Below are 23,632 nucleotides of genomic sequence, written 5' to 3'. Positions count from 1 at the left end.
TTGATCTCGGGATGATATTTGCTGTGTTGCTGCTCGAACAGTGAACATGCTGCTCGGCTCACGTCTGCTGATTGATTACTAGGTGCTCAGGACCGGGCCTTTGTCAGGACCGGGCCTTTGTCAGGACCAGGTCTTTGTCAGGACCAGGCCGTTCTCTGGGCCTACCCAGATAGATCTGATTTCTGGCGGCAAATAGCAACCAGTTAATATTTAGGAATTTATGACTTGTCAAAACAAGGGTTGTGAGACAAGTGCATATTTAGTAAATGTACAAAGTCGCTGTGTGTTTTTTACTATGTGTGTGTGTGTGTGTGTGTGTGTGTACATATGCGTAAAACAATAGGGGCTGGATCTGTGTGTGTGTGTGTGTGTGTGTACATATGCATAAAACAATAGGGGATGGATCTGTGTGTGTGTATACATGTGCATAAAACAATAGGGGATGGATCTGTGTGTGTGTGTGTACATGTGCGTAAAACAATAGGGGATGGATCTGTGTGTGTGTATACATGTGCATAAAACAATAGGGGATGGATCTGTGTGTGTGTGTATACATGTGCATAAAACAATAGGGGATGGATCTGTGTGTGTGTACATGTGCGTAAAACAATAGGGGATGGATCTGTGTGTGTGTATACATGTGCATAAAACAATAGGGGCTGGATCTGTGTGTGTGTGTGTGTACATGTGCGTAAAACAATAGGGGCTGGATGTGTGTGTGTACATGTGCGTAAAACAATAGTGGCTGGATCTGCTGCACATCTAGATCATTCTTGACCTTCTCCCTAGATTAAATAGCCCTGGCTGTCATGACTTCAGTAAGCTGATGCAGAGTGACTCGGGTGAAAGCGGGATCGATAGCAACTGTCAGTCCATTGATCAGCCTGCATGGCGTGCTCACGGCGTGCTCACAGGTGCCGTCCCCCCCCGCTGACCTCCATCAGCTCCGCTACATGCCCAAGAACGGCCTCCAGTCTCTGGGGGGGCCTCTCTCGGTAGGAGTAACATGGTGGTCAAGGTTTTAGGAGCAGCATAAGAACATATGGCCCGTCCAGAGCAGAGGTTGCACTAGATTTTGTCATTGTCGTTTTGACAGAAAGGGTCATAAAAATTCCACCGACCTGTTTTTGCCCATCATTTACATGTTTTTATGATGAGATGTATTTAATTCAATTGATTTTTAATTTGTTATTCCATGCTAGCCCTAAAACTAACCCTAACCCAACTCACCTTGACCTCTGAGTTTATGAATTATCTTGAAATGACTGATGTGAAAACATGTCTTACATTCATGATACATGATACGTTCAGTACAGATCATTTTTCATGTGAATGAATTTTGCATTTTCAATAGTTAATATCTTCACTGAGTGTGAGCTTGTGAGCTGTCACAGTACGATGCAGTTTTGATTTGCTAGGCCCATTTTTGTAGATATTTCAACTGTCGTGATTCACTGTGACATATGATCCTTAGGAATCCACAACTGCTGTAATCAAGCAAACAAATTTTACATTTCCATTTCAAGTCACGATAAGATTGGTGGTAAACTTTTAAGCTCTGCTTGGGATGACGGCAACAGTTTTGGCTGCAGAATAACGCCTTCATATCCTTTAGCACATTTGTATTAGCTGTGTAGTTGCCCACGTGTTGCCCATGCCAACAGTTGCCCGTGCCAACCTGTTTCTGTTGAGCCTGTTTCCCCTACTGCGTTCATTTGAATAGTTTTATCTAGGTGCGTTGGGGTAAATATGATGCATGGGGCTGCCACTCCCCCCTCTGGGCAGCTTCCTTCCAGCCTGGGGTCAGGGGTCAGGGTCGGGGGAGGCATTATGGGAGGATTAGGTTCATCTCAGCCAGGGAGTGCTGGGAAGCAGGCGTGGGCACCCAAGATGCTCCATGAGAGTATCGATGGTCCTATACCAGGTCTGACTGTGGCATTGGCCTCAGTTTGGGCGGGGCTATTAATCTGCCTTTGCCTCAGTTTGGGTGGGACTTTAAATCTGCCTTTGCCTCAGTTTGGGCGGTGCTATTAATCTGCCTTTGCCTCAGTTTGGGTGGGACTTTAAATCTGCCTTTGCCTCAGTTTGGGTGGGACTTTAAATCTGCCTTTGCCTCAGTTTGGGCGGGGCTATTAATCTGCCTTTGCCTCAGTTTGGGTGGGACTTTAAATCTGCCTTAACTTGGGAGGTAAGGACAGGCTGTTGGGCTGGAGAGGAGGGCCTCTGATATTTACAGAACAGAAAGGGGTCAAACTCAGAAAGGCCAAAAGATATTAAAAAAAGATTAATCCGATCCAGCAGAGTACATTTAAAAGTGAAGCGCTTGCTTGATCTTTAAGGTTCTTTATGTATTATTTATTTAATTAGTTTGTCAAATCCGTGTGTTTTCTGATCCTCAAAACACCTACACTCCATCAAAGAAAAAATCTTTGCGAAAATCAAAATGACCTCAACCGTCCTGAAGAGGTAAAATATGAGGTTGAGGTTTTTCAAAGGGAATATGATGCATAATCTGGTGAGAAATCACAGGCGAACTGGGCAGCTCGACTGGGTTTGTGAGCGGGCCAGTAAACATTTCATTATTAAAGAGTAGCATGTTGTGCCAGAGGCTACCACCTGTCACTCAACAGCGTGCCTGAGAGGGGGCGGGCACTCTCAAGGTCTCTTCCTACCTGAGGCACCTGTTTTATTAAACAGGAACATAAGTGTGTGTGTGTGTGTGTGTGTGTGTTGTTCTATTATTTTTCACCCCATTACTGTTCTTCCTTTCTCCCAACAAGGTTGTAGGAAATATCTTATTTTTGTTTAAAATAATGGCAGAATACCTTGCCAAAAAAAAGAAAATTTTAATAAAAATTTTAATCCAGGATGTGAGTTCAAAAGACCTTTGAAACTCCACTCTGTTATCACTTTTGTGTCAAAATCTTGCAGTAAAAATAACCAGCAGGTTCGCTGAATGTGGTCAGCTGATGATTCCACCTTCCTGTGCAATAATAATCGTTTCCTCTCGGAAACAAACCTCCCTCTGCCTTTGGATCAGCGCTTTCCACCCTGCGTGTCTGGCACACGATGGGGAATATGCTGAATCGGGGTCAGAGCCCAGTGGTGGCTAGCGTTGTGTTTACCTCTCTGTGCCTGGGTAGGGTGGGCCGTGATGGGGGCTGCGGTGCCCGGGTAGGGTGGGCCGTGATGGGGGCTGCGGTGCCCGGGTAGGGTGGGCCGTGATGGGGGCTGCGGTGCCCGGGTAGGGTGGGCCGTGATGGGGGCTGCGGTGCCCGGGTACCTGCCCGTCTCCCTACCTGTCGCCAGGTGATAAGCCAGACTGCCACAAATGGGCTGGAAGGTGTGAATCTCCTAGTTTGTGCTGTCTTTGTGTGAGCATGTTTGTGCATGTGGATGGGTGTGGACGCCCCGTTTGATTTTTCATTGGTGAATGGGGTTCCAAAACGAGTGGAAGTATCGGTGTCCTCGGGGAGGCCTGACATTAGGTCACGTGAACACGTGAGAAGTCTATGCCATGTGCGGAACACGTGACCCAGGTGCTGTCGGGCTATCCTCGGCTGTACATATTTGGAGGAGAGGACTGATCAACAAAATCTGGACATAAAATTAGCAATAACAACACAAAGCACAGGTGTGCACCCATATCACGTAGCACGCACGCTACGTGACCTCAACGACATCCCCCCCAAAACAAAACAAAAAAAGTCTTCATTCGACTGCCAGAGCCTTCAAACGGATGGTGTATGTTTTAGGTGCTTAATTTAGTTTGATGCTCCTGTGTGTTCAGAAAATTGAACAGATGGTGTAAACATGTTGAGGTAAATACTCATTGCGTGTTCCTGCATTGTGGGGGGATTGGCGGCCATGTTTAACAGACCTCAGCAGAGATCTTGTCCACGACTGCATTTTGCAGCCCGTGGTCACTGTTTGCCTGAAGGAGGTCACATCTTCCCCCACTCAACAAGCAGGCAGTATGCACTAGCGCACACAGCTAATGAGATTAGAGATTAAGGCCCTGCGTTTAGTCCTGCTTGAAGTGGAACTTCAAACCACGCTGCACGTGACAGCCGACGCTCATGTAGGTTTGTGTGTAGGTCTCCTCCTCACTGGTTTATGGAATATCAAGCTCAGCTGGTTCTGGTGCTGGGATATGCTCACCAGTCAAACACACGTACGCACAGGACTGGCCCTGAAACAAATGTGCTTCATAATAAGAACAGACTCTGGAGGTTAGGCTTCTACACACACACACACGCACACACACACAGTAATGTTGTTGTGTTTTGCAACACAGTTCACCACAAAGTGCATGTGTGTGTGAAAATGCATTCGCTTACGAACCACTTTTTTATTCGTAGTCTTTCATATCTAAAATGCTTATTGAATACAATATTGAGTAAAAATTTTTATAGAGTTATTTTTTTTATTTATAAGTATTGTATTTGCCATGTCTCCGACAGCCATGTCTGGTGTTTCGACATGCTATGTATAATTAACAAAATATTTAGTGCTATAAATGTACTGAACAGATACAGTATATGTATTGACTTGTTCCAAATCCCTTTCGGACTCCGTGAGCGATGCTTTGGTGTGTTTGCCTTCTCCAGTGGCCCTGCGCGCGAGTAGCACGCGAGCTGCTGCCGCCTCCACCCCCACGCCAGCTCCAAGATCGCGGCACACTCGCGCGCCTGCTCCTGCACTTTAATCATGGCTTGAATGAAGCTGTCAGAAGAAACGAATGGCGATCCCGTATCCCGCCTGCCCGCGTGCAGATCAGAGCGGGGCGGGCCGGCCGGCGCACCACGCCACAGCCCCGACGCTTAATGATGGTGCGCGCGGCCGTGCCGGAAAGCGCTAATAGGTCGTCGGTCTTAAGATCAGCTCTGCACGGGGGGGGGGGTCACACGGGGAGGAGAAACAAACAACACGGCGAACATGGGAGGGGAAAATGGATGGAAGTAAAGGAAAAGCAGCAACCTTTTTTGTAAACGTGTTGCTCGGAGAGACGTGTTTGATGTTGTAACTTTGCAAGCTTGGATTGCTTATTAGTACTCTGACAAGGGAAGGGACAGAGTTTAAAGAGGATTGGGCTCTGTATGCCTGGCCTGTTAATTCCTCATTAAGAGAGTCAGGCCCGAGCTGGCCCTTTGATGAGGCATTCTCTGTATTTATTTCTTGGAATACCGAGCGTTCATTTGAAGCTATTGAAGCGCCTCTTTCCCTGTGTGCCCTGCGTTTGGGTCAGAAAGCGAGAGAAGGAGAGAGTGTGTGCTGCTGCATTGGCCCTTATTCATCCATTTCTGGTTCCCTTTGATTAAATATTATTTTGTGCGGAACAAATAAAGCATTTTGTGTGTGCGCACGCATACGTGTGAGCGTGTGCGTGGGTGTTTGTGGGCAGAGAGAGATGGAGGAAGGGAGGGAAACACAGAGGGAGAGAGAGAGAGAGAGTGTTGGACAAATGTTTCTTTTCTAGCTTCTTCCCGACTGGCAGTGTTTGCCAGACAGAATAACAGTAATACATGCGTGAGCAGCTGATGTTTATCCCCACACATTATTTCATTATATGTTCCTACTTAATTCCTTCCCAGTGCAGGATCTTCAGCCGCTCATTTTCGCAGCAGAGGACCTGTGACCTGCTCAGTAGGGCTGGGTGATATGGGAAAAACCATATATATTTTCATATCAGTCTATATCAATATATATCACAATATAAATCAATTCACTACTTCCTTTATACTTTGTGCGAAATTAACACTCTCTCTCTCTATATATATATATATATATATATATATATATATATATATATATATATATATATATATATATATATATATATAGAGTGTTAATTTCAAACAAATATACACACACACACACACACACACACACACACACACATATATATATATATATATATATATATATATATATATATATATATATATATATATATATATATATATATATATATATATATATGTGTCTTGTTTCTGGCTAAAACCTGCAAATTGTTATTCACAAGGGTTGTTATACAGTGTAAAGGTCTTAATATCGTCTTCAGACATAGATCATAGCCACCAGGGTTCATAAACAGCATTATAAATTTGTTCTGTGCTAACAGATTCACAACACACAGGTGTCAGGAAAGAGTTCCTAAGTTTAAAAAGAAGAGAGAGCAAGAAAAGTTGTAACTGAGGGGCAGAAACACAGATAAGGGAATGAACAAAATGTCAGAGTGCTCTGATTGAGCATCACAGACAGTGAATCATAAATCCTCTCACATACAGTCTCTCATTACGTCGAATGGTGCTGTTCTGACTCCTCAGCAGAATCCAACTCCCCTCGTTTGCACCCATATAAAGACACTAAAGATGATATTCGCAATTTCCGTTGTTTCTTTCTATGCATAAATAAGGTGTACTCTTTAATTGTTCATCATAGCAAAACAAAACTAGAGTGCTCAATGAACTAAGGTATAATCACTGTAAATCACAAATGACTGAAATGTCTTAATGGAGTTTTTTTTTTGGATGACATATGGATGTGTAGGCTATTCCACATAAAGCACGTCTCTAGGTTCAACAAGGATTATTTAAATAATATAACCCTTTTTATATTAACCTTTTTAATAGAGGGTTTAATTTTTACCCGAATATCATCTGTAATGTCATTATGTGTGTGCAAACGAGGGAGTCGGATTCTGCTGAGTCGGAATTCACCACAACTGGACTGAATTTCTAAAGCTCTTAAAATTTTGCTAGATAGATAACTAGATGTTTAGACGAACACTAAGGCTTACAAACCTTTTAAGGCTTAAATACATGAGTCTTTAAATGTCGCTAGCTATGTATTTATACAAAAACTAAGGCATACTCTTATTCAGGCTTCGTTACATAGTTAGCTACATTTAAAGAGCTTTACTAATTCAGTCCAGTTCTACGTAATGAGATACTGTCTAACACAACTCTTGTTCCTAGTTAAAAACCTACAGTGTTCTTCCCTTCATCTTACCTGGTTATGTTTATTCTATTTTGTGGAATCATTTTGAGACATATTGCATCATTTATCTTACCGTGATAAAATCGCTTATCACTTTATTTCACATATAAGCTAAATGCTCTTTAAATTTAGAAAACTAGCTAGGTAATTAGACAGAAACTAGGGCTTAAAATCCCATTTAACATTTCTATCTAAATAGCTGGCTAGAGTGCCAGCGTAAAAGCATTTGTCCAGAAAAACTTCTGTTGCGTTGTGGTTAGATTAGCAGTGTTTCTCAATTTGTAGTGCCTTTCCGAAATGTAGTGCTCGCGTCGTCATTTTGATGCATTTGTTTTGTATATTTGCAGCACGTTCAGCATACAGCCTGATAGTGGGCTATGTCATCAGATTGCTTCTGTTGGCGGCGTTACTTAAGGCGGGAAATGAAAACAAATATTTATTGAATTATATTGCCCAAGCTTAATATCATCATCGAGGACAAATTTATCGTGAAAGAAATCGATATCGTTTTATCGCCCAGCACTACTGCTCAGCCTTCCTGACAACACTCAGGTGTTCCTCACGCGGTTACATTTCTTACACCACACCGTCAGTGATATTTGTCTTTAAAATTTGGCCACCAGTCTGTTGTATGCAGTAAGATGAATGGGGAGGGATTTGGGGGGTGCGGTTCTGGTGTTAGGGGGGGCGTGTGTGAGTCTGGTGTTGGGGGTGTGTTCTCAGGGTGCTCCCCATCACTGTAATTTCATCAGCGGTCAACGCGGGTTTTGGATCTTATTAAAACACTTCTGCACTGTCACACCCGTCAGTCCCTCTGTTCAATCATAGCCACTGCAAACTTGTTTAAATCCAAATGAGTTCTGGGTGAGGAAGATGCCCGATGTCACATGCTTTTCCCAGAGCTCTGATTTATGATAATCAACTGAAAACACCCTGGACCTCAAGATCCTTGTCTGATATTTAAAAATTAATTAACACCCCCCCCTTCTGGTTTCTTCTCAATGGCTGTCTGTCAATCTCCTGCCTCTCAAACACTCACCCCCCCCCCCCCCCCCCCCCCCCCCCGTCTTTAGCTGACAGACGTTTGCATTTTCTCGCTGAGCTTGCATGCAAAGCTTGAGTACAGTTTCAAACACAATAATAATAATGTTTCATTTTCACAGCGCCTTTCTGATACACAGGATTGCTTTGCACCAACAGTACATGAGAGAAATGTTTACAGATGTTTACAGATGTACAGATGTTTACAGGAGGAGGCACGAGAAATTCCTGAGACCAAAGGGCCTGTTTTAAGTTCCGTTCTGAAGAGGAAAAGTGGAGAGTTTTGGGGCCATGATGCTGAATGATGGCTGACCTCCTGCAGAGACCAGTCTGAGTTTGAGGATGAGAGAGAGGACAAGCGTCAGAGGACATGGGGGAGAGAGCAGCCAAATGAGATTTGGAGGTGCTAGATGTGGGACAGGTAGCCGGTGTGTCTAGATGTGGCACAGGTAGCCTGTGTGTCTAGATGTGGGACAGTAAGCCGGTGTGTGTAGATGTGGGACAGGTAGCCGGTGTGTGTAGATGTGGGACAGGTAGCCGGTGTGTCTAGATGTGGGACAGGTAGCCTGTGTGTCTAGATGTGGGACAGGTAGCCTGTGTGTCTAGATGTGGGACAGGTAGCCTGTGTGTCTAGATGTGGGACAGGTAGCCGGTGTGTCTAGATGTGGGACAGGTAGCCGGTGTGTCTAGATGTGGGACAGGTAGCCGGTGTGTCTAGATGTGGGACAGGTAGCCGGTGTGTCTAGATGTGGGACAGGTAGCCGGTGTGTCTAGATGTGGGACAGGTAGCCTGTGGGTCTAGATGTGAGACAGGTAGTTGGTGTGTCTAGATGTGAGACAGGTAGTTGGGGTGTCTAGATGTGGGACAGGTAGCCGGTGTGACGCTCACAGATTTCAGTTGAATTTTGGACATCCTGAGTTGAGCAGAAGGTTTTCACTCAATGCAGAGAGAGTTGCAATAATCAAGATGGGACATGACAAATCCTGAAGCAGTTTCAGCCTCTGGTCTGGGGAGCAGGGACCGGAGTGGAGATGGAAGGTGGCGGTTTTAACCGTCGAGGTTGAGCACAAAGTCCGAACGTTTACAACTTCAGTTTCATTTCAGCTTCAGTTCAGTTTTAAATGTGCAGAGCTACAATTCACCCAGATTAGGCTTGTCCCGATCCGATATTTGGATCGGATCGTCCGCCGATATTTGCAAAAAATGCGTATCAGATCGGCAGGCACGAGAAAATGTTTTTTTTTTTTTAAGTTTTCCAGCGCACCCATTTAGATAATCCATTCCACTTTTTGCTGTGTTTTCGCCAGTGAGAGTAAAATTTGGTCTGCATTTTCCAGTAAATTTTAAGTTATCGGTAAAAATGTCAGTTGTGTGGGATTATTTTACCTTAAAGAACGACGAAGAGGTAGAGTGCAACATATGCCACAGTAAAGTCAAGCGTGGTGGTAAAGCTGTAAGAACTTTTAATACAACCAATCTAATCATGCATTTAGCAAAATACCACCATAAACAACATGAAGAGTTTATTAAAGAAAACTGAAGACAAAAAGAAAGGTCCTACACAACTAACAACTTGGTTTACACTTATTCAAGAGCACTGATGAGTACAGCACTCAAGAGTACTGATGCTGTTAATAGACTATTTTTTACTCAGGTTGTGTGTGTTGCTTTTTTAATACAATTTACAATATTATTTGCACTTATGGCTTTTTAAGCCTTGGTTTACGGATGCTATTTCTGTTTTTATTTATTATTTTGTCTATTTTGAGTTTATTAATTGCTAAATAAATAGGTCAGTTTCTCCTTACCAAACATTGTGTATTATTCAAACACACCTAATTCAGCTGGCTACGTGTAATCAAGAGTAAAACGCTTTTCAACATGAGTTTGACAACAAAGTAAGTTGGCTAAATAACTTTAAACTTTAATACATGCTCGAATAGGCCGGTCGATATCGGTATCGGATCGGAAGTGCAAATAAATATCGGTATCGGATCGGAAGTTCAAAAAGCTGGATTGGGACATTCCTAACCCAGATGTGATCTCGGATAAAGGATGTCTGGTGCTTCAGGAATGACCACGTGAAGCTTCTACACATTGTGATCTAGAGAGAAGTTTCACAACACCAACAGCGCAGAAATGTCACGTTTATTTAAAATTAGGTTATTTTTTTTCATTTAATGAATCATGTAAGATAGCAACATGTATGAGATGTTGATGGACCCTTCCAGCTTGTACACCAGCTTGTGCACGTCTTCGGTGGAGGTGCGTGGTTTGAGCACACCCGACCCAGGCGTGATGTAAGGGTTATAACTCTGAAGTGCTCTTTATCGTCTCACACCAGTCGGAGCTACACTTAAACATGTGTACTAGCTCATTGTTTTTGTTACCCTGAGCAAGACACCTTTCAAAAGCAACCAGAATCAATATTTATATATATATATATATATATATTTATAATATATTTTGTACAAATCGAGGCAATTTCCCCTCCAGAGTGTGTTATTTTTAGGAGAATTTGAGGGAAAGAATTGAGCAGTAATTTTAGTGTTTCTGTGCGCTGAATTACAACCAGTAAGGGCTCAAAGGGAGTTATTTCACTACTTCACTTAGTATGCGTTAGGTGCGTTTGGTCTCCCGCGCGAAGCCCCTTTGAATAGATATTGGTTTTGATGTGAGTGTGCAATTAGCTGCAGATCTGAACACTGCAAGAAGTGGTGTTGTTGCTGAAGGGTTGTATCTCACTCCCCGGATATCTGCCCATGTGCTGAACATTCAACCAAATATTTAGGACACAAGCACTTCAGACTGAAGAACATCCCAACCACCAGTAGGTTTTTCCTCTTGAAGCTGTAGTAACGCAAACCTTAAAGTGACGTTTTTTTTCTCTGTAGCATTTTACAGGTAGTTCTTGTTCACCATCTCCAGTTGTATGACTGGTATTTAGTGTGGTGATGTGTGCATCTTCTGGCATGAGTGTTAAAAAGCTCCTTGTGATGGCACTGTGTGTGGGAGAGGTGGTGTGGGGTGGGGTGGGGGGTGAGACAGGGATTGGCAGAATGTCCTTGTCTTGCTCTGGTGCGCCTCCTAGCCTCTGTCGCCGTTCCTGCAGGAGGTCACACACCACTGCCCAGTTTATCTTGGTTTTACTTTCTTCTCTCTCTCTCTCTCTCTCTCACACACACACAAACACACACACACCTGTTTGTTCTCCCTTCTCTCTGCTACGATTTGTTTCTTCCCTTATTTCTTCCGCATTTTCGCACCTTTGGTTGTTCTCTACTAACTTCTCAACCCTCCATCATCCTCTGCAATCTTCCTTAGTTTTGATATCCTCTCTCTCTTTCATTCTTGTCCATCCTTTCTCTTTTAGTCCTTGTCACAATATGTGATTCTCCTCTCGTCTCTGGCTTCCTCCTGCCTTTTTCCATTTCGTTCTTTTCCTGAGAGTCTTCACGTCCTAGTTGAGGCAGATGTTTTCCCCATGAGCTGAGTCAAGGAGTTGGGACCACCAGGAGGAGCTGCTTCAGTGGGAAGAGCTGGACTCGAGGGCTGGCGGTGGGAAGAGACCCTGTGCTAATTGAATGGCACAGATAGTGGGAAACAGGGACACATGCCAAGCACGACACAAGCAGAGACAAGCTACCAATACGCGGTGTCCCGAGGCGTCCCGAGGCGTCTCTGCGCTCCACCGCATTTCCACACCGCTTTCGAGCGAGACGGTTCTGAGGGAGATTTCTAGGTTGTGGCAAACCGTTCAATGCGAGAAGTAAATTCTCTTTATCCCGTCCCCTCACAAGTGTTGAAGTGACTAACCAATATGAAGGGAAGGAGTCCTTATTTGCAAAAGCGTGCAAAAATATTAAGATTTAGCAAGCAGCGAATCACGCATGCCGGGACATGACACCTGAGCTGCATTGTCTCAACGGCAGCACCTTGTGGAATGTCTCTCTACTTACGCATGTATTTATTTATACGCCCGTTTATTTATTCATCTACCAGCTTATACATTCATTTCTTTAGTTCTTTCACACGGCTCTGCTTGTCTCTGCACCACTGGCTGGCAGCTCCGCAGGACCCAGGCCTTACAAACTACTCTCATTAGCCGCTAAAATGGGATCCAGTTAATTAAAATAATTCCCTGTTAGCGCAGCTGCTTTGGTCAGCCAAATGAAGCAGGGGAGGGCTGCGCCATCTGCTTCCCCCGCTCGCGACGCCATTGGGCAGCCGCTGAACAGGCCTAATTAGCTCAATAGGAGGAATATTTTAATAGCGATTAATGAGCTGCCTGTGCACGTGACTCCTAATTGAAGAGTCTGTGTTGGGGAATGTGGCGATGGCTCCCTAAACAGGAGATTGGGTAACGGCATCATGGAGGGTGATCAAAACCTCTCCCGCAAGGCACTCGACGCCGACATGTGTCCCTGGACTATTGAGGCTCCCTGTGCTGAATCTACCCCCCCCTCCCCCTCCCCCTCAGATGTGCCCCGTGTTTGATTAGAAGAGATTTCTTCCTTCAGCAGCTGTGCCATTTCTCGCTTTCGGTTGCCCGCGTACACAACATGTATTCAGGCAAAAATATGTCCCCTACTCCTTCGGTCTTCCTGGTAAGTGTCTTGTGGCTGGTTGAGGTAAACACGATCTGTGTGCCGGGCTGAGACGGAGGCGAGATCAGACCACGGGCGTGCGCCGACAGATGGTCGTCGTCCCGAGTCAGTCACGTCCATCAACGGAGCTCCTCGCAGCAGACCGATGCAGCGTTACACCTGTGTGTTCTGGCTGGCTGATGGCTTTCACACCATTTCATCAGTCAAGGAGGAACGCAGCCGACAGGCCCCAACAAGCCAACACATCGCGAACGCCAGAGACGCCATGGCAAGATTGAGAGATGGAAGAGACAAATGGAGGAATGAGGCCAAAGTATGGAAGCATTTGGGTGGGGATTGGGTGGGGGAGGTACTATGTGCAACCAACTGTCCCTCCTCCCAGAGGAGATGATTGGTATTGTGACTGTTGCTTTTGGTAAACATTGACAAAGTCCAATTAGTTTGTATTGGCTTAATCTCTTTTTTTTTGTCAGTAAGCTTCCCAAAACCCTTCCGAAGTCTGTGAAATGACAGAATTCCTTCCAGAGATTGTGAAATGATGATGGAGTTGTGGTGTTTCAGCTTCACATCTCCATTTTCTGGGTCCTCCAGACAGCTACAGATCCTCAGCCTCATCATAGTTGTAGCGATACTTCACCTCAAGCCAGTACCCTAACAAAGCAAAGGTCTGCTGACACCACCACACCCACACCTTTACTTCACCATTACTTTTGAACAACCATAAAAGCTTCTTGGCTGGGATTTTCATTAATGCTCCATCAGCTTTCGTTGGTGTAGAATTCAGATGGTACATGTAGCAATAAGAGGCTTGTAGCAAAAACGGACAGGTCTTGGAGAACATTGAAAGTACCATTTACAGTTTTACAGTGTCCTCCATCATGAGTTGTGCCTTTTTGGTTTTGGAGGTGACTCGTTATGTGCCTTTACGTCCTCTCGGCGTGTGTCAGCAGCCACTCAGGGAACACAGTGGTGCTTCATTTTAAACGGCTGTTCACAGTCTCCCAATGTTGACAGGAAGCCTTTTGTTTACCAGCGTGAATCCACACTGAATCCATTCTGCTTTGCTTCTCCAGTTGCAGTACCATGCAGGCCTGGCCTCCAGCCTCCTAAACCAGCAGTCACTCAAGCGCTCAGCCAATCAGATCGGAGCTTCAGCAAAGAGAAGGCCCAAAGTACAGCCCAGCACCCTGGTCCTGCCCATCCAGTGAGTACCGAACCCGCCCCCTCAGTCCCTCACATTAGGGCGTAGTTCTACATACAACTCGAGCCTTAAGACCATATTGTGTGTTAGCATTGCTTGGTGCTATTTAATGTGTGAGGTTTCCTTGATGTTTAGGCATTAATTTGTACTAGGCCTGTGTGGGTGTTTTAAGCCTTTTTTTTTAATATAAAGTTTATGCCACTTTAAATGAACATGTGTACACCTATGGACATATGCATTCCCACTTTTCCTTTAAAGCCTGATTCATTTTAAACCGCCACAACCACCAGGCACAAAAGTGCGACACTTTTCTGAAGATGCTTGCTAATTTACAGAACGATCAAATTTTCACCCTGAGCTGGAATCGGTAGGAACGCCAGACCTCAGCACAACGCAGGCACTGAAGCACCTTTCAAAAGGCCTTTCAGAAGGCTTATGGAGATAGCCTTCAAACCATCCTCCCTTCATCCCGGCACCTCATCAGCGTGTGTGAAGATTAAGACCGTCCGGTTGCATACTACAATTGCAATAGTTTAATAAGAGAAAAGGAAAGAGAGTGTAGCAGCTGTTGGTTGTTCAGCTCCAAGCTCCCAACCTCTCCCCACGCCTGCGTTTGGGCGCTTGTGCACATATGGCGGCAAAGAAAAATGCTCCATTGTGTTTGTGGTGTGCGTGCGGAGTCGGTGGGGTCGTGGACGGCCTGCCATGATAAGAGGCGAAAGGAGGATGAGAGATGCAGAGCAATGGGCTTCTGGACAGAGATGAAAAAGGCGGGAGCGCATGAAGTGGAGGGGAAGAGGGCGTAGAGGGGAGGGGTGAGCAGGTGAAGCTCCTCCCACCGCACACAAAGACACGTTTGAAAGGAGCGCAGACAAAGAAGCGCTCGACGGTCCCTACCGCCAACGATCTTTTATTGTCTGTCCGAGTGATCGCGTGGATTCGATGTGTTTGGCCGGGCGTTGGGCCTGCCACGTCGGTACCATTCCTGAAACCTGCTGCTATGGTTTTACTCTCTGTTCAAAGACAAAGAGGGAAAATATGAGTATTGACTTTTTAAAATGGCACACATACCCCAGCACCACCACCTCCACCCCCCTGCTCTGCTGCTGCACGGACCTAATGTCACAACACGAAGCCTCGGCTCCAAATGTCAGAAGCGGCCGGGTCCTAATGGAATTCTGATTGTGCTTGGTAAGCATGCTGCCACTCCACTCGCATGCCTTTCTTCCTTGTCTGGTATGAAAAAAAAACATTGTTAACGTCCGTAAGTGTCATGATAAATCTGCTCCAAGTGGATCAGTGGTGGCCCTTTCCTGCAGTGCATTGTGGGTGTATGACATGGCATGGCGTTCTTCGCGAGGGCCAGAGGGCGTCGAGCTGGGCGAGGTGAAGGGGGACGTGGCTCCTCTGTCAGCTGCCATTGTCCTGATGAATTTGCCATTTCTAAAAGGAGCAGCGTATGAATTATGCAGCGCGGCCTTCTCGCCGCTTTGCTTTGATGTTTTCCTCCTTCCTCCCCCCGTCCTCCTCGCTGCCGGCTCTCACACGTGGACCAACTGAGGGGTCCAAAAGCTAGGACTGCTTCTGCTGGAACACGTGCGCCCCAACTCGATGCGTGCGCCCTAACTGCATGTGTGACTGCGCTTCTGAAAAGCTGCATGCAGAATATCTAACAAAGTATGAAGTCCTGTTATAGCACTGTAGTACCTTGTGAATGCTTGTCTTCTATAAATATTAAATTCAGAAAATAAATACAATGAATATTGTAAGAGAAAATGTTTTAAGTATTATATTTATAAAAGGCCAGAATACAGCGGGTGTAAATCATAGAGGGTTTGGCTGTTGTGCAAATGCCCATGTCCTGTTCTATATTTTGTGATGTTTGGCACTGGTGCCTGAACACAGAGAGGCCGTGTGCAAGGACACAGTAGGGAACCTTAACCCACCCAGGTCCAACCCAGGATCTCCTGAAGGGAACATGTAGTGGGTACAGTCCAGAAGATCTCAGCCAGCTCATTCAGAGAGACATTTAAATATCCAGCTGGAGTTTTTAATGTTTGAACCGGGCAGAAGATAGCATGTCGCTGAACATGCTAACAAACGCAGAACAACATGACCCAACATGACCCGATCCTCCACGTGGCTGAGGTGTCATGGGTCTGTCTCACGAGTCCTGATGGAGTCACACAGCCAAATCCCAGATGTTCTCCAACCTGAAGGGATGGAGGAGGAGGAAGACCCTGCACGTACCTAGCCATGTTTTCTGCTTTTAGTTTTCTGCTTTTCTGCTGATTCGTCTTCGAGGACGTGCTAATTCGCTGGGAAGTTTAACGTAGACGCATGACAAACGGTGAAGGACCCACCCTGTGGTGTGATGGTGAGATGGTTCTCTTCACTGTGTTCATGTTTCACAGAGTGCTAGGAGATCCCCTTCTTCATGACCGTCCCGTTAAAGTGGCGTTGCGGGGTACTGGCAGTCCCGTGGACGCTCAGCATGATGCTGGGGGCTCCGTTGTCTATGTGAGCGTCGAATGTTCCTCCAGACTGAGTTAGGAAGCATTTGCACAGCTGATTTGGCACCGTGGAAGCCGAGCCTCACACAAACAGATTCCCAGCCGCTATTTGGACAGCAGTTATGGTTCATAATGGGATAAATAAATATGGGTGATTATACTTGTAGTAATAAATTCACTCAACAGATTTTGGAGCACAAGATGAGCTGTCCAAGAGCATTAAGCCTGTACATCTCAGTAATTACACACCCACCACACAGATTCAGTTTCAGCCTTGACCCATCAGATATGTTCTAATGCCCTTTTAAATAAGTAGCAGATTAACAACATTAGTAATAATAAAAAAGACTCTCTTGTCTATATTGGAGTATATTTGGTCTGCATGTCTTGAACAGTGAATGGAGTGAGTTTATCGTGACGTGCAGTAGTCATAGGGCCAGCCAGGACGGCACCGGTGCCACAGCGCGGTCCGGGAGCGGTGCATGAGTGGGTGGTGGGGTGGATGAGTGGGTGGTGGGGGGGATGAGTGGGTGGTAAGGTGGATGAGTGGGTGGTCCGGTGGATGAGTGGGTGGTAAGGTGGATGAGTGGGGTGAATGATTGGGTGGTGGGGGTGGATGGGTGGGTGGTGGGGTGGATGAGTGGGTGGGAGGGTGGGTGGTGGGGTGGATGAGTGGGTGGTAGGGTAGATGAGTGGGGGTGGATGAGTGGGTGGTGGGGTGGATGAGTGGGTGGGAGGGTGGGTGGTGGATGAGTGCGTGGTAGGGTGGATGGTTGTATATGCAAGCAAGTAGTGACGGTCCTGCCAGACTTTGTGATGGTAATTACAGTTCCAGTTGGTAGGGTTGAGCAGCACTCTAGCCCCCCCCCCCCTACAAAGTGCTGTGCACATTTTGATGTATCAACACTGCTAGCCAATGAACAAGCAGAAATAAATCTTTTAGATATTGCAAATTAATCTACTCCAAAATCTATTGGTGAAATACCTACACACTTATTTCAGAGCTTAGATGCTTGATGGCAGAAACTGTAGTGTATAGTCTTTCTTTCTTTTCTTGTGTAAAGCACTTTGAATTGCCAGTGTGTATAAATGGTGCTATATAAATAAACTTGCCTATAGAGCTAAATACACCATAAACCACTTATGAGGACGTCAACTGTAAGAGCTTAGACACACATTAGCAGGAACACCAAACCGATACCACTTCCTGGGCACTTCACAACATCATTTTCAGCAACATCCGAATGAAACAACTTTAGGAAACCTTTGCATCAGAAAACATGCATTACATAGCATAACGTTAGCCCGAACGCAACAATAAAGGAAAATGAGAAAAGTGCTCCAGAGTGTTGTGGTAACCATTACCATCTTAGCTTTGTGGCTAATTTCTTTTGAAAATCAAATGAAAAAATCTATGAAGCAGGTAGTAATTAGCTACCTGTCAAGCAGCAAAGTGGCTACCTGTACTGTACTCTGAATCCTTTCATGTCCCGTAGCCCTTTCCACCATCGAAGAGCTGAAAAGCTGCGGTGTTGTTTTCCCCGTTTTTCTTTTTTTTTCTTGTCTTTGTCATCTAAGCTGTTGTTTGCAAAGGATGGATGGCCAGATTTTTCACTGATGGTTGTTTATCTGCCATTGCTTTTGCAAAGTTCCTGAAGTATCTCACTAATTATGCTGGCCAAGGTGAGAGGACAAGGAACTTGTACGTGCAGTGATTGACATTCAGTCAGACACTCCCGCTGGCTCTGATTGGTTAATTTGATTTGGACATGGTGGACTCAAAAAATGGCATTTAACGAATAAGTGGAATCAGATGAACATCATATATCTTCACAGATTCTCACATGCTACTGTCAGGACATGGTGGTAGTTTCAGCTAATATGAGAAGGTAATTTTTATACAGGTTAAAATGGAGATAGAGGTCTCACACAGTGACTGGTCTGAAGCCATGCCAATACTTCCATCTGGGAGCAATAGTAGAGACAGCAGATTCAGAAGCAACAATAATCATGTTTCAAAAACACCAGAAACAATAACCCTAGTACTAGAATGTCCATATATGTTAAAAGTGTCTATTTAAAAGGTTTATGGATGACGATGTATAGGGCACAAAGGCAAAAGTCCCAGTATACCAGTCTGTTTCTCCCTTTATGTGAGTAATATCCCACAAGTCCCAGGAGTTAAATGCCAATCTTGGAGTTCCAGTGCAGAGGTGGGTGCTAAACAAAATCGGCACAACGCTGACACAAATAATGATGGAAATAAACCCAAAACCAACAAATCTGAGCAGTTGTATCTAAACCCAAAATCTCAGGACCATACACGCCCTGCATCAGTTAGGAAGGAGGCACAATTACAGAATGAACTCGAGACAACTACAAAGGATCTGGTGGTATCTGGTGCCACAATATTTACATCCACCATTTAAAACCACCCCTTAATGTCAAAGACCCAAAGGGCTCTTGTGCTGGAAAGATGCCCCTCTTGAAGCTTTAAGAACGGACTCCAAATCCAGGAAACTCCTCTGAGAAGCTTGTGCAAGTTCACCCCATGTGTTTGATTCAATTTGGCCAGTGCAAAGCCAATACCCCCAAATATAAACCATTGACCCACTAGCATAACATAGCCCAAGTACATAACCCAATTGACTTAACACAGGAAATGTTGTGAAAAAGTACATTTGAATGTTTTTAGCTTGGGTATATGTACAACTTTGGCCTTAATTTGGCCTTTACCTGTGATGCCTGCCCAATCCTTTACTGATTTGGCCATAATTATTTATGTATATTTGATTACATTAACGTTTAGAGTCATAACTCAGTTCATATCAGTTATGATGTTCACTGCACATAATAAAAAATCTTGGCAGGTTTTGCAATTATAATCAACAAGCAATATATTGTACAGGTAAAGTGTTCGAATGCTCTTATAAAGCATAAGCCCAAGTTAGCTAAGGATCCATTGTATTATACAATAATACCCGTAATTGACAGAATAGTAATAGAGCTAGAAGATGATCATTTGATCAATTATTAGAGCATTATAGAGGGGTGTGATTGTTCCTCTTGTAAAATATTTAACCCTGAAATGTACCACATAAATCTCAAATACCATGAGGTGCTTTAAAGATTTTTTTAGCATTTTATAGCCTTTATGCTATATTTGTAACAACAGATGGCCAAAAATCAATGTTGACAAGTATATTAAACCACAGGGTGTGATCACGTCGTTAAACCTATATGTGTATGGGGCCTTTATTGCTCTAATACAACAAACTGGTTTTTCAAGCACAGGCAAGTTGTGTGTGTCCTATTTTTAACGATTCTGCGATTAAACGGAATAGTGCTACGGCGGCGTCTGGTTTCTGTACTGCAGTGCAGCAGAGAAGCTTCAGCTGGAGCAATATGAAAATTTCAGTGGCTGGTGATCCCTGATTAGAGAAGAGATGAAGCCCCCCACACCCCCCCCCCCCCCCCCCCCCCCCCCCCCCCCCCCCATCTACATTCATCACAGCGTCTCACGGGCACAAGAAAGGGCTATTTGATCACTTTGTACCATCAATCATACGGCTCTGAACACGTTCCGCGGAGACAAACGGGGGGCAGGGTTGTTTTTTTCCTTCTGCTTTTGTTTGTTTGCAAACGGCGTTCAGGATGCCCGTACCCATAGCGCTGTGTTTCGCTTTGTACGGGTTATTTTTAATTAATTTGGGTTTTTTTTATCAGAAAGCTCACGATTGAAAGTTTGCCGAAAAGGTTTCATCATCCAGTCGGCCGGCAGTAAGCCGAGACATTAGCACGTGGGGCGCTGTGAGGAGCAACAGCACCACCCTAATGTGTAGCTCTACTGAGCCCTCATTAACTTTGCATTTAGATTACAGGGTGGGTGGAGGGCTAAATCTCTCTGGCCGGCTGGAGACGGTGAGCGCTGGTTTTAGCGTCCTGTTCCGCACACTGAACACCCTCTTGTGCTTACAGCGTCGAGCAATGCTGGTGTCATTCCGAGCTGGTAGCTCACACCCCCTTCACAAGCTGGTCGTTGCAGTAAATAAATAAAATACGCCTTTCTTTTTGTGTGGACTGTGATCACGCCAGTGTAATACAGGTCAATGTGATCTTCAGAAGGTAATGTTTTGTGTAATGACAAACTGTAATTTAGGGTGTCATTCACACCTCCGGTTTTTAGTCTGGTTATATCTGACTCTAGTTCGTTTGCAGCCTTGGTGTGATTTGTTTGGGCAGGTGTGAATGCAGTAATCGCAGGAGTGGGCGTGGTCTCGCGCTGGTCCCATATGAATTCTGGAACGGTTCGTTCATGATCTGACCTCGATCTGACCCAACTATGGGGTGTGTAGTTGCTTCATGGCAAACTGCATAAGAATATGCACTAGTCCAGAATGGAAGTACATCATCTTGTATTTACTTCCTTCCATTCGCCCCTGACAGATCTGGACAGCATGTGGCGAGAAGGTTCTCGTATGGTGAGGCATTTTGGTGCGCTAGGATTCCATGTATGAAACCAAACCAAGTGCTAAACGCTCCAAATTTACAAAGTCATTAACTGATTTGGATCAGAGCAAATTAGCCAAAAGACTGAAAATTAAGTGTGAAAATGCTCTTAGCACTTTTCTCAGTGCTCCTTAGGCACAAAGTGAAGATGAGGACTGACTGAACACCTATGGGCCAGACCAGCAGGAACCTTCTGGAAACTCCCTAGAGTCCACCTCAAATTCCCCCAGTTTAGCAAGGCTGGTTCTGCTAGCCTCTCCAATCTGGCTCGGCCCAATTACGAGCTGAGACTGGCTTTCTCTAACACCTCACATTTAATCTGCTGATTCACAGGTAGCTGCTGTGTTCCTACACAGAGAGAACAAATGTGGGCCTGGCCTCGACTGCACCAGTGTGTCGATTTTAGAATACAATATGCTAATTGGGAAGGCGTGGCATGTTGTAAACTCCCGTCACTATTGGCCACACGGCACCTTTGAACACTTTTGAACATTGGCGTGCAGCTTTCTGCAGATCACACGCTTTGTACTCCTAGAACCAAGATGAACCAACGCCTTGAGAAAACATGGATGTGTCTTAACCTCTTAGCAAAAGTTTGATGTGTTTTCTTCAGCGTTAGGAGTACTCCATGAAGACATGGCAGATGAACCGTCAGGCGTGCTGAAAGCCGGGCGTCAGAATGCAGTGGTGATGAATTATTATCCATGAAAATTGGGCAGGTCTGGCGTCCCGCAGTGGCGCAGGGAGACGCTGAGATATTAAAACGTGCCTCGTCTTGTTACCGCCTGGTTCCCCTCTGGGTGGCCGATTGAGATGTAATTGCACACCTCATTCGATTACCTTTAAGCTCTTCCACTGCCAATAAACTGCCAATGCCACATCAGAATATTAATTGCTTGGCCGAGTTTGGAGGTCTGGGTGCACATGTAGGTTTGGCTCTATATGTCAGCCCCGCGCCCCCGAATCCACCTTGATAATTATGGCTTGCTGACATTTCTGATGTTATTGCAAAATTAAACTACGTCATATGACATTTTTTAGTATCAGATTTTTTTCTTATGAGCAATGTCAAAACTCTGCGTTATTTGTGTTCACCTGCTCAGTCTATAAAGATAAACAACATAAGACACAAGGGTGAACTGTAACAACCGTCTTGAATATTTATTGCCCTGTAATTTGATTCATGCTATTAAATAACTGTGTGACTGAGCTTGTCAGAGAGGGATGGAGTGCCGTCTTGGGGCGCTGTGTTGGGGCACCGTGTTGGGCCTCTGTGTTTACCTCTGTGTTGGGGCGCTGTGTTGAGCTTGTTCTGCTGGTTTTTGATGTTGCCATAGGAGGCTGGACAGTTACATTCAAAACTTTGTGTGTGTGTGTACATGTATACACATACTCGTGTGTACTGGATTGACAGTCATTTATAATGAGCACAGAGAGAGCACATTTGGCCCTGTAACTTTCAAATGACTTCTTAAACTAATCCCCAGCCTGACCAGGGCCTTTCAGGCACTTCTTTAATGAATTATTTTTTTCCCTTTTGTGTGCAGGCCCAGTCCCTCAAGTCTATTGATAGCTGATGGCAAAGGAGATTTTCATTAAACCCTTATTAGCATTGACCCGCCGATACAGGCGGGTCGCCTCTTCTTGGCGCAGGCTCTGCTGACCCGGGGGGGGGGGCTCAGGGCCAGGCCCACACGGCCCGAGGCGTCCTAGTGTCTAACGAGCAGGTACAGCATCCATGACAGATGCTTTAAATGCTCATTCACCTCTAAAGAGTGAAGGGGAACGCAGAGATCCAGAGAGGATGTACCAGACAGTGCTGCCCCGCTAACCAGTGGCTAATGGCATTTTTAGCGCATTGCTAACATTTTCCTGCTCGTTTCTGTCAGCGTTAAAGAGCACTGAGTCATGCAGCTGTCGCTCTGTGGCCGTCTGAAAACATTACAGGCTGTGTGTGTGTGTGTGTGTGTGTGTGTGTGTGTGTGTGTGTGTGGTGATTGAATGGTTGTTCTCTCTTGTTTTTTTGTTTTATTTTCATGCCCTGGAAGAGGGAAGCTGTGAATCAGGTCTGTTTAACATTGTCTGTCTGTGAAGTATCCTCACTAATCAATGGTTGTACTGAAAGCTGCTATATTGTGAAATGAGAATTAGTCAGAGGTGCAGGCCATAGATCACTGTGTACTCAGGACAAGACCCATGGATATATCGCCAAGCTGAACCGAACACATCAATATCATCGAATGCAAAGAAATACACAACTTCTTCAATAATGTTTCCTCACCCGATTGATCCGTTAGCAGTTACAGTAGCTGTGAGCCCTCGAGATGGAGCGTGCAAGTCTCAAGCATGTTTGCGTAACGTGAGGATGTGTTCTCCTCCGCTCCTGCCGCAGGTACGTGGACGATGTCATCTCTCGGATCGGCCGCATGTTTCCCGACCTGTCCATCGAGCTCTTCCGACCCAACGGAACGTCTGCCGTGCTCCTGGTGAGTTTGCCTCCGTAAATCCCGCATGAACGTCACCTGTTGTACAGGCTTCCTCCACGAGTCTCTGCTGTCACAAGCCAAAGTCGTCCCCGTCGTCCTGGGGCGACGTGTACTGTGGCCAAGCTTTAACACCCTAGTTTGGCAAAGACTAAATCCTTTTAACAACGAAACCTTTTAACAAAACGGTCATGACACACGGTTCTGAAATACTTAGAAAGTATTAAATTTGAAGGCAATCATTTTCAGACCTGAAAACAAAAATTGAGGAAATC

At 45.2% G+C, this 23,632-nt stretch overlaps 1 protein-coding gene across 1 annotated transcript in view; it reads left to right on the top strand.

Moving 5' to 3' along the window:
* The window catches only part of med27 (mediator complex subunit 27), a 45,457-nt gene that overhangs the window by 1,930 nt on the left and 19,895 nt on the right, over positions 1–23,632 (top strand). Inside the window, exons 3-4 of the mRNA XM_077004102.1 lie at positions 13,725–13,855; positions 23,267–23,360. Of these exons, the coding sequence (XP_076860217.1) occupies positions 13,725–13,855; positions 23,267–23,360 (225 nt within the window). The remainder of the gene's footprint in view (positions 1–13,724; positions 13,856–23,266; positions 23,361–23,632) is intronic.

Source organism: Brachyhypopomus gauderio, chromosome 4 (genome assembly GCF_052324685.1).
Source record: "Brachyhypopomus gauderio isolate BG-103 chromosome 4, BGAUD_0.2, whole genome shotgun sequence".
NCBI classification, from domain to species: Eukaryota; Metazoa; Chordata; class Actinopteri; order Gymnotiformes; family Hypopomidae; genus Brachyhypopomus; species Brachyhypopomus gauderio.
The sequence above is the reverse complement of the archived record's forward strand: the minus strand, read 5'-3'. Positions and strand labels throughout refer to the sequence as shown.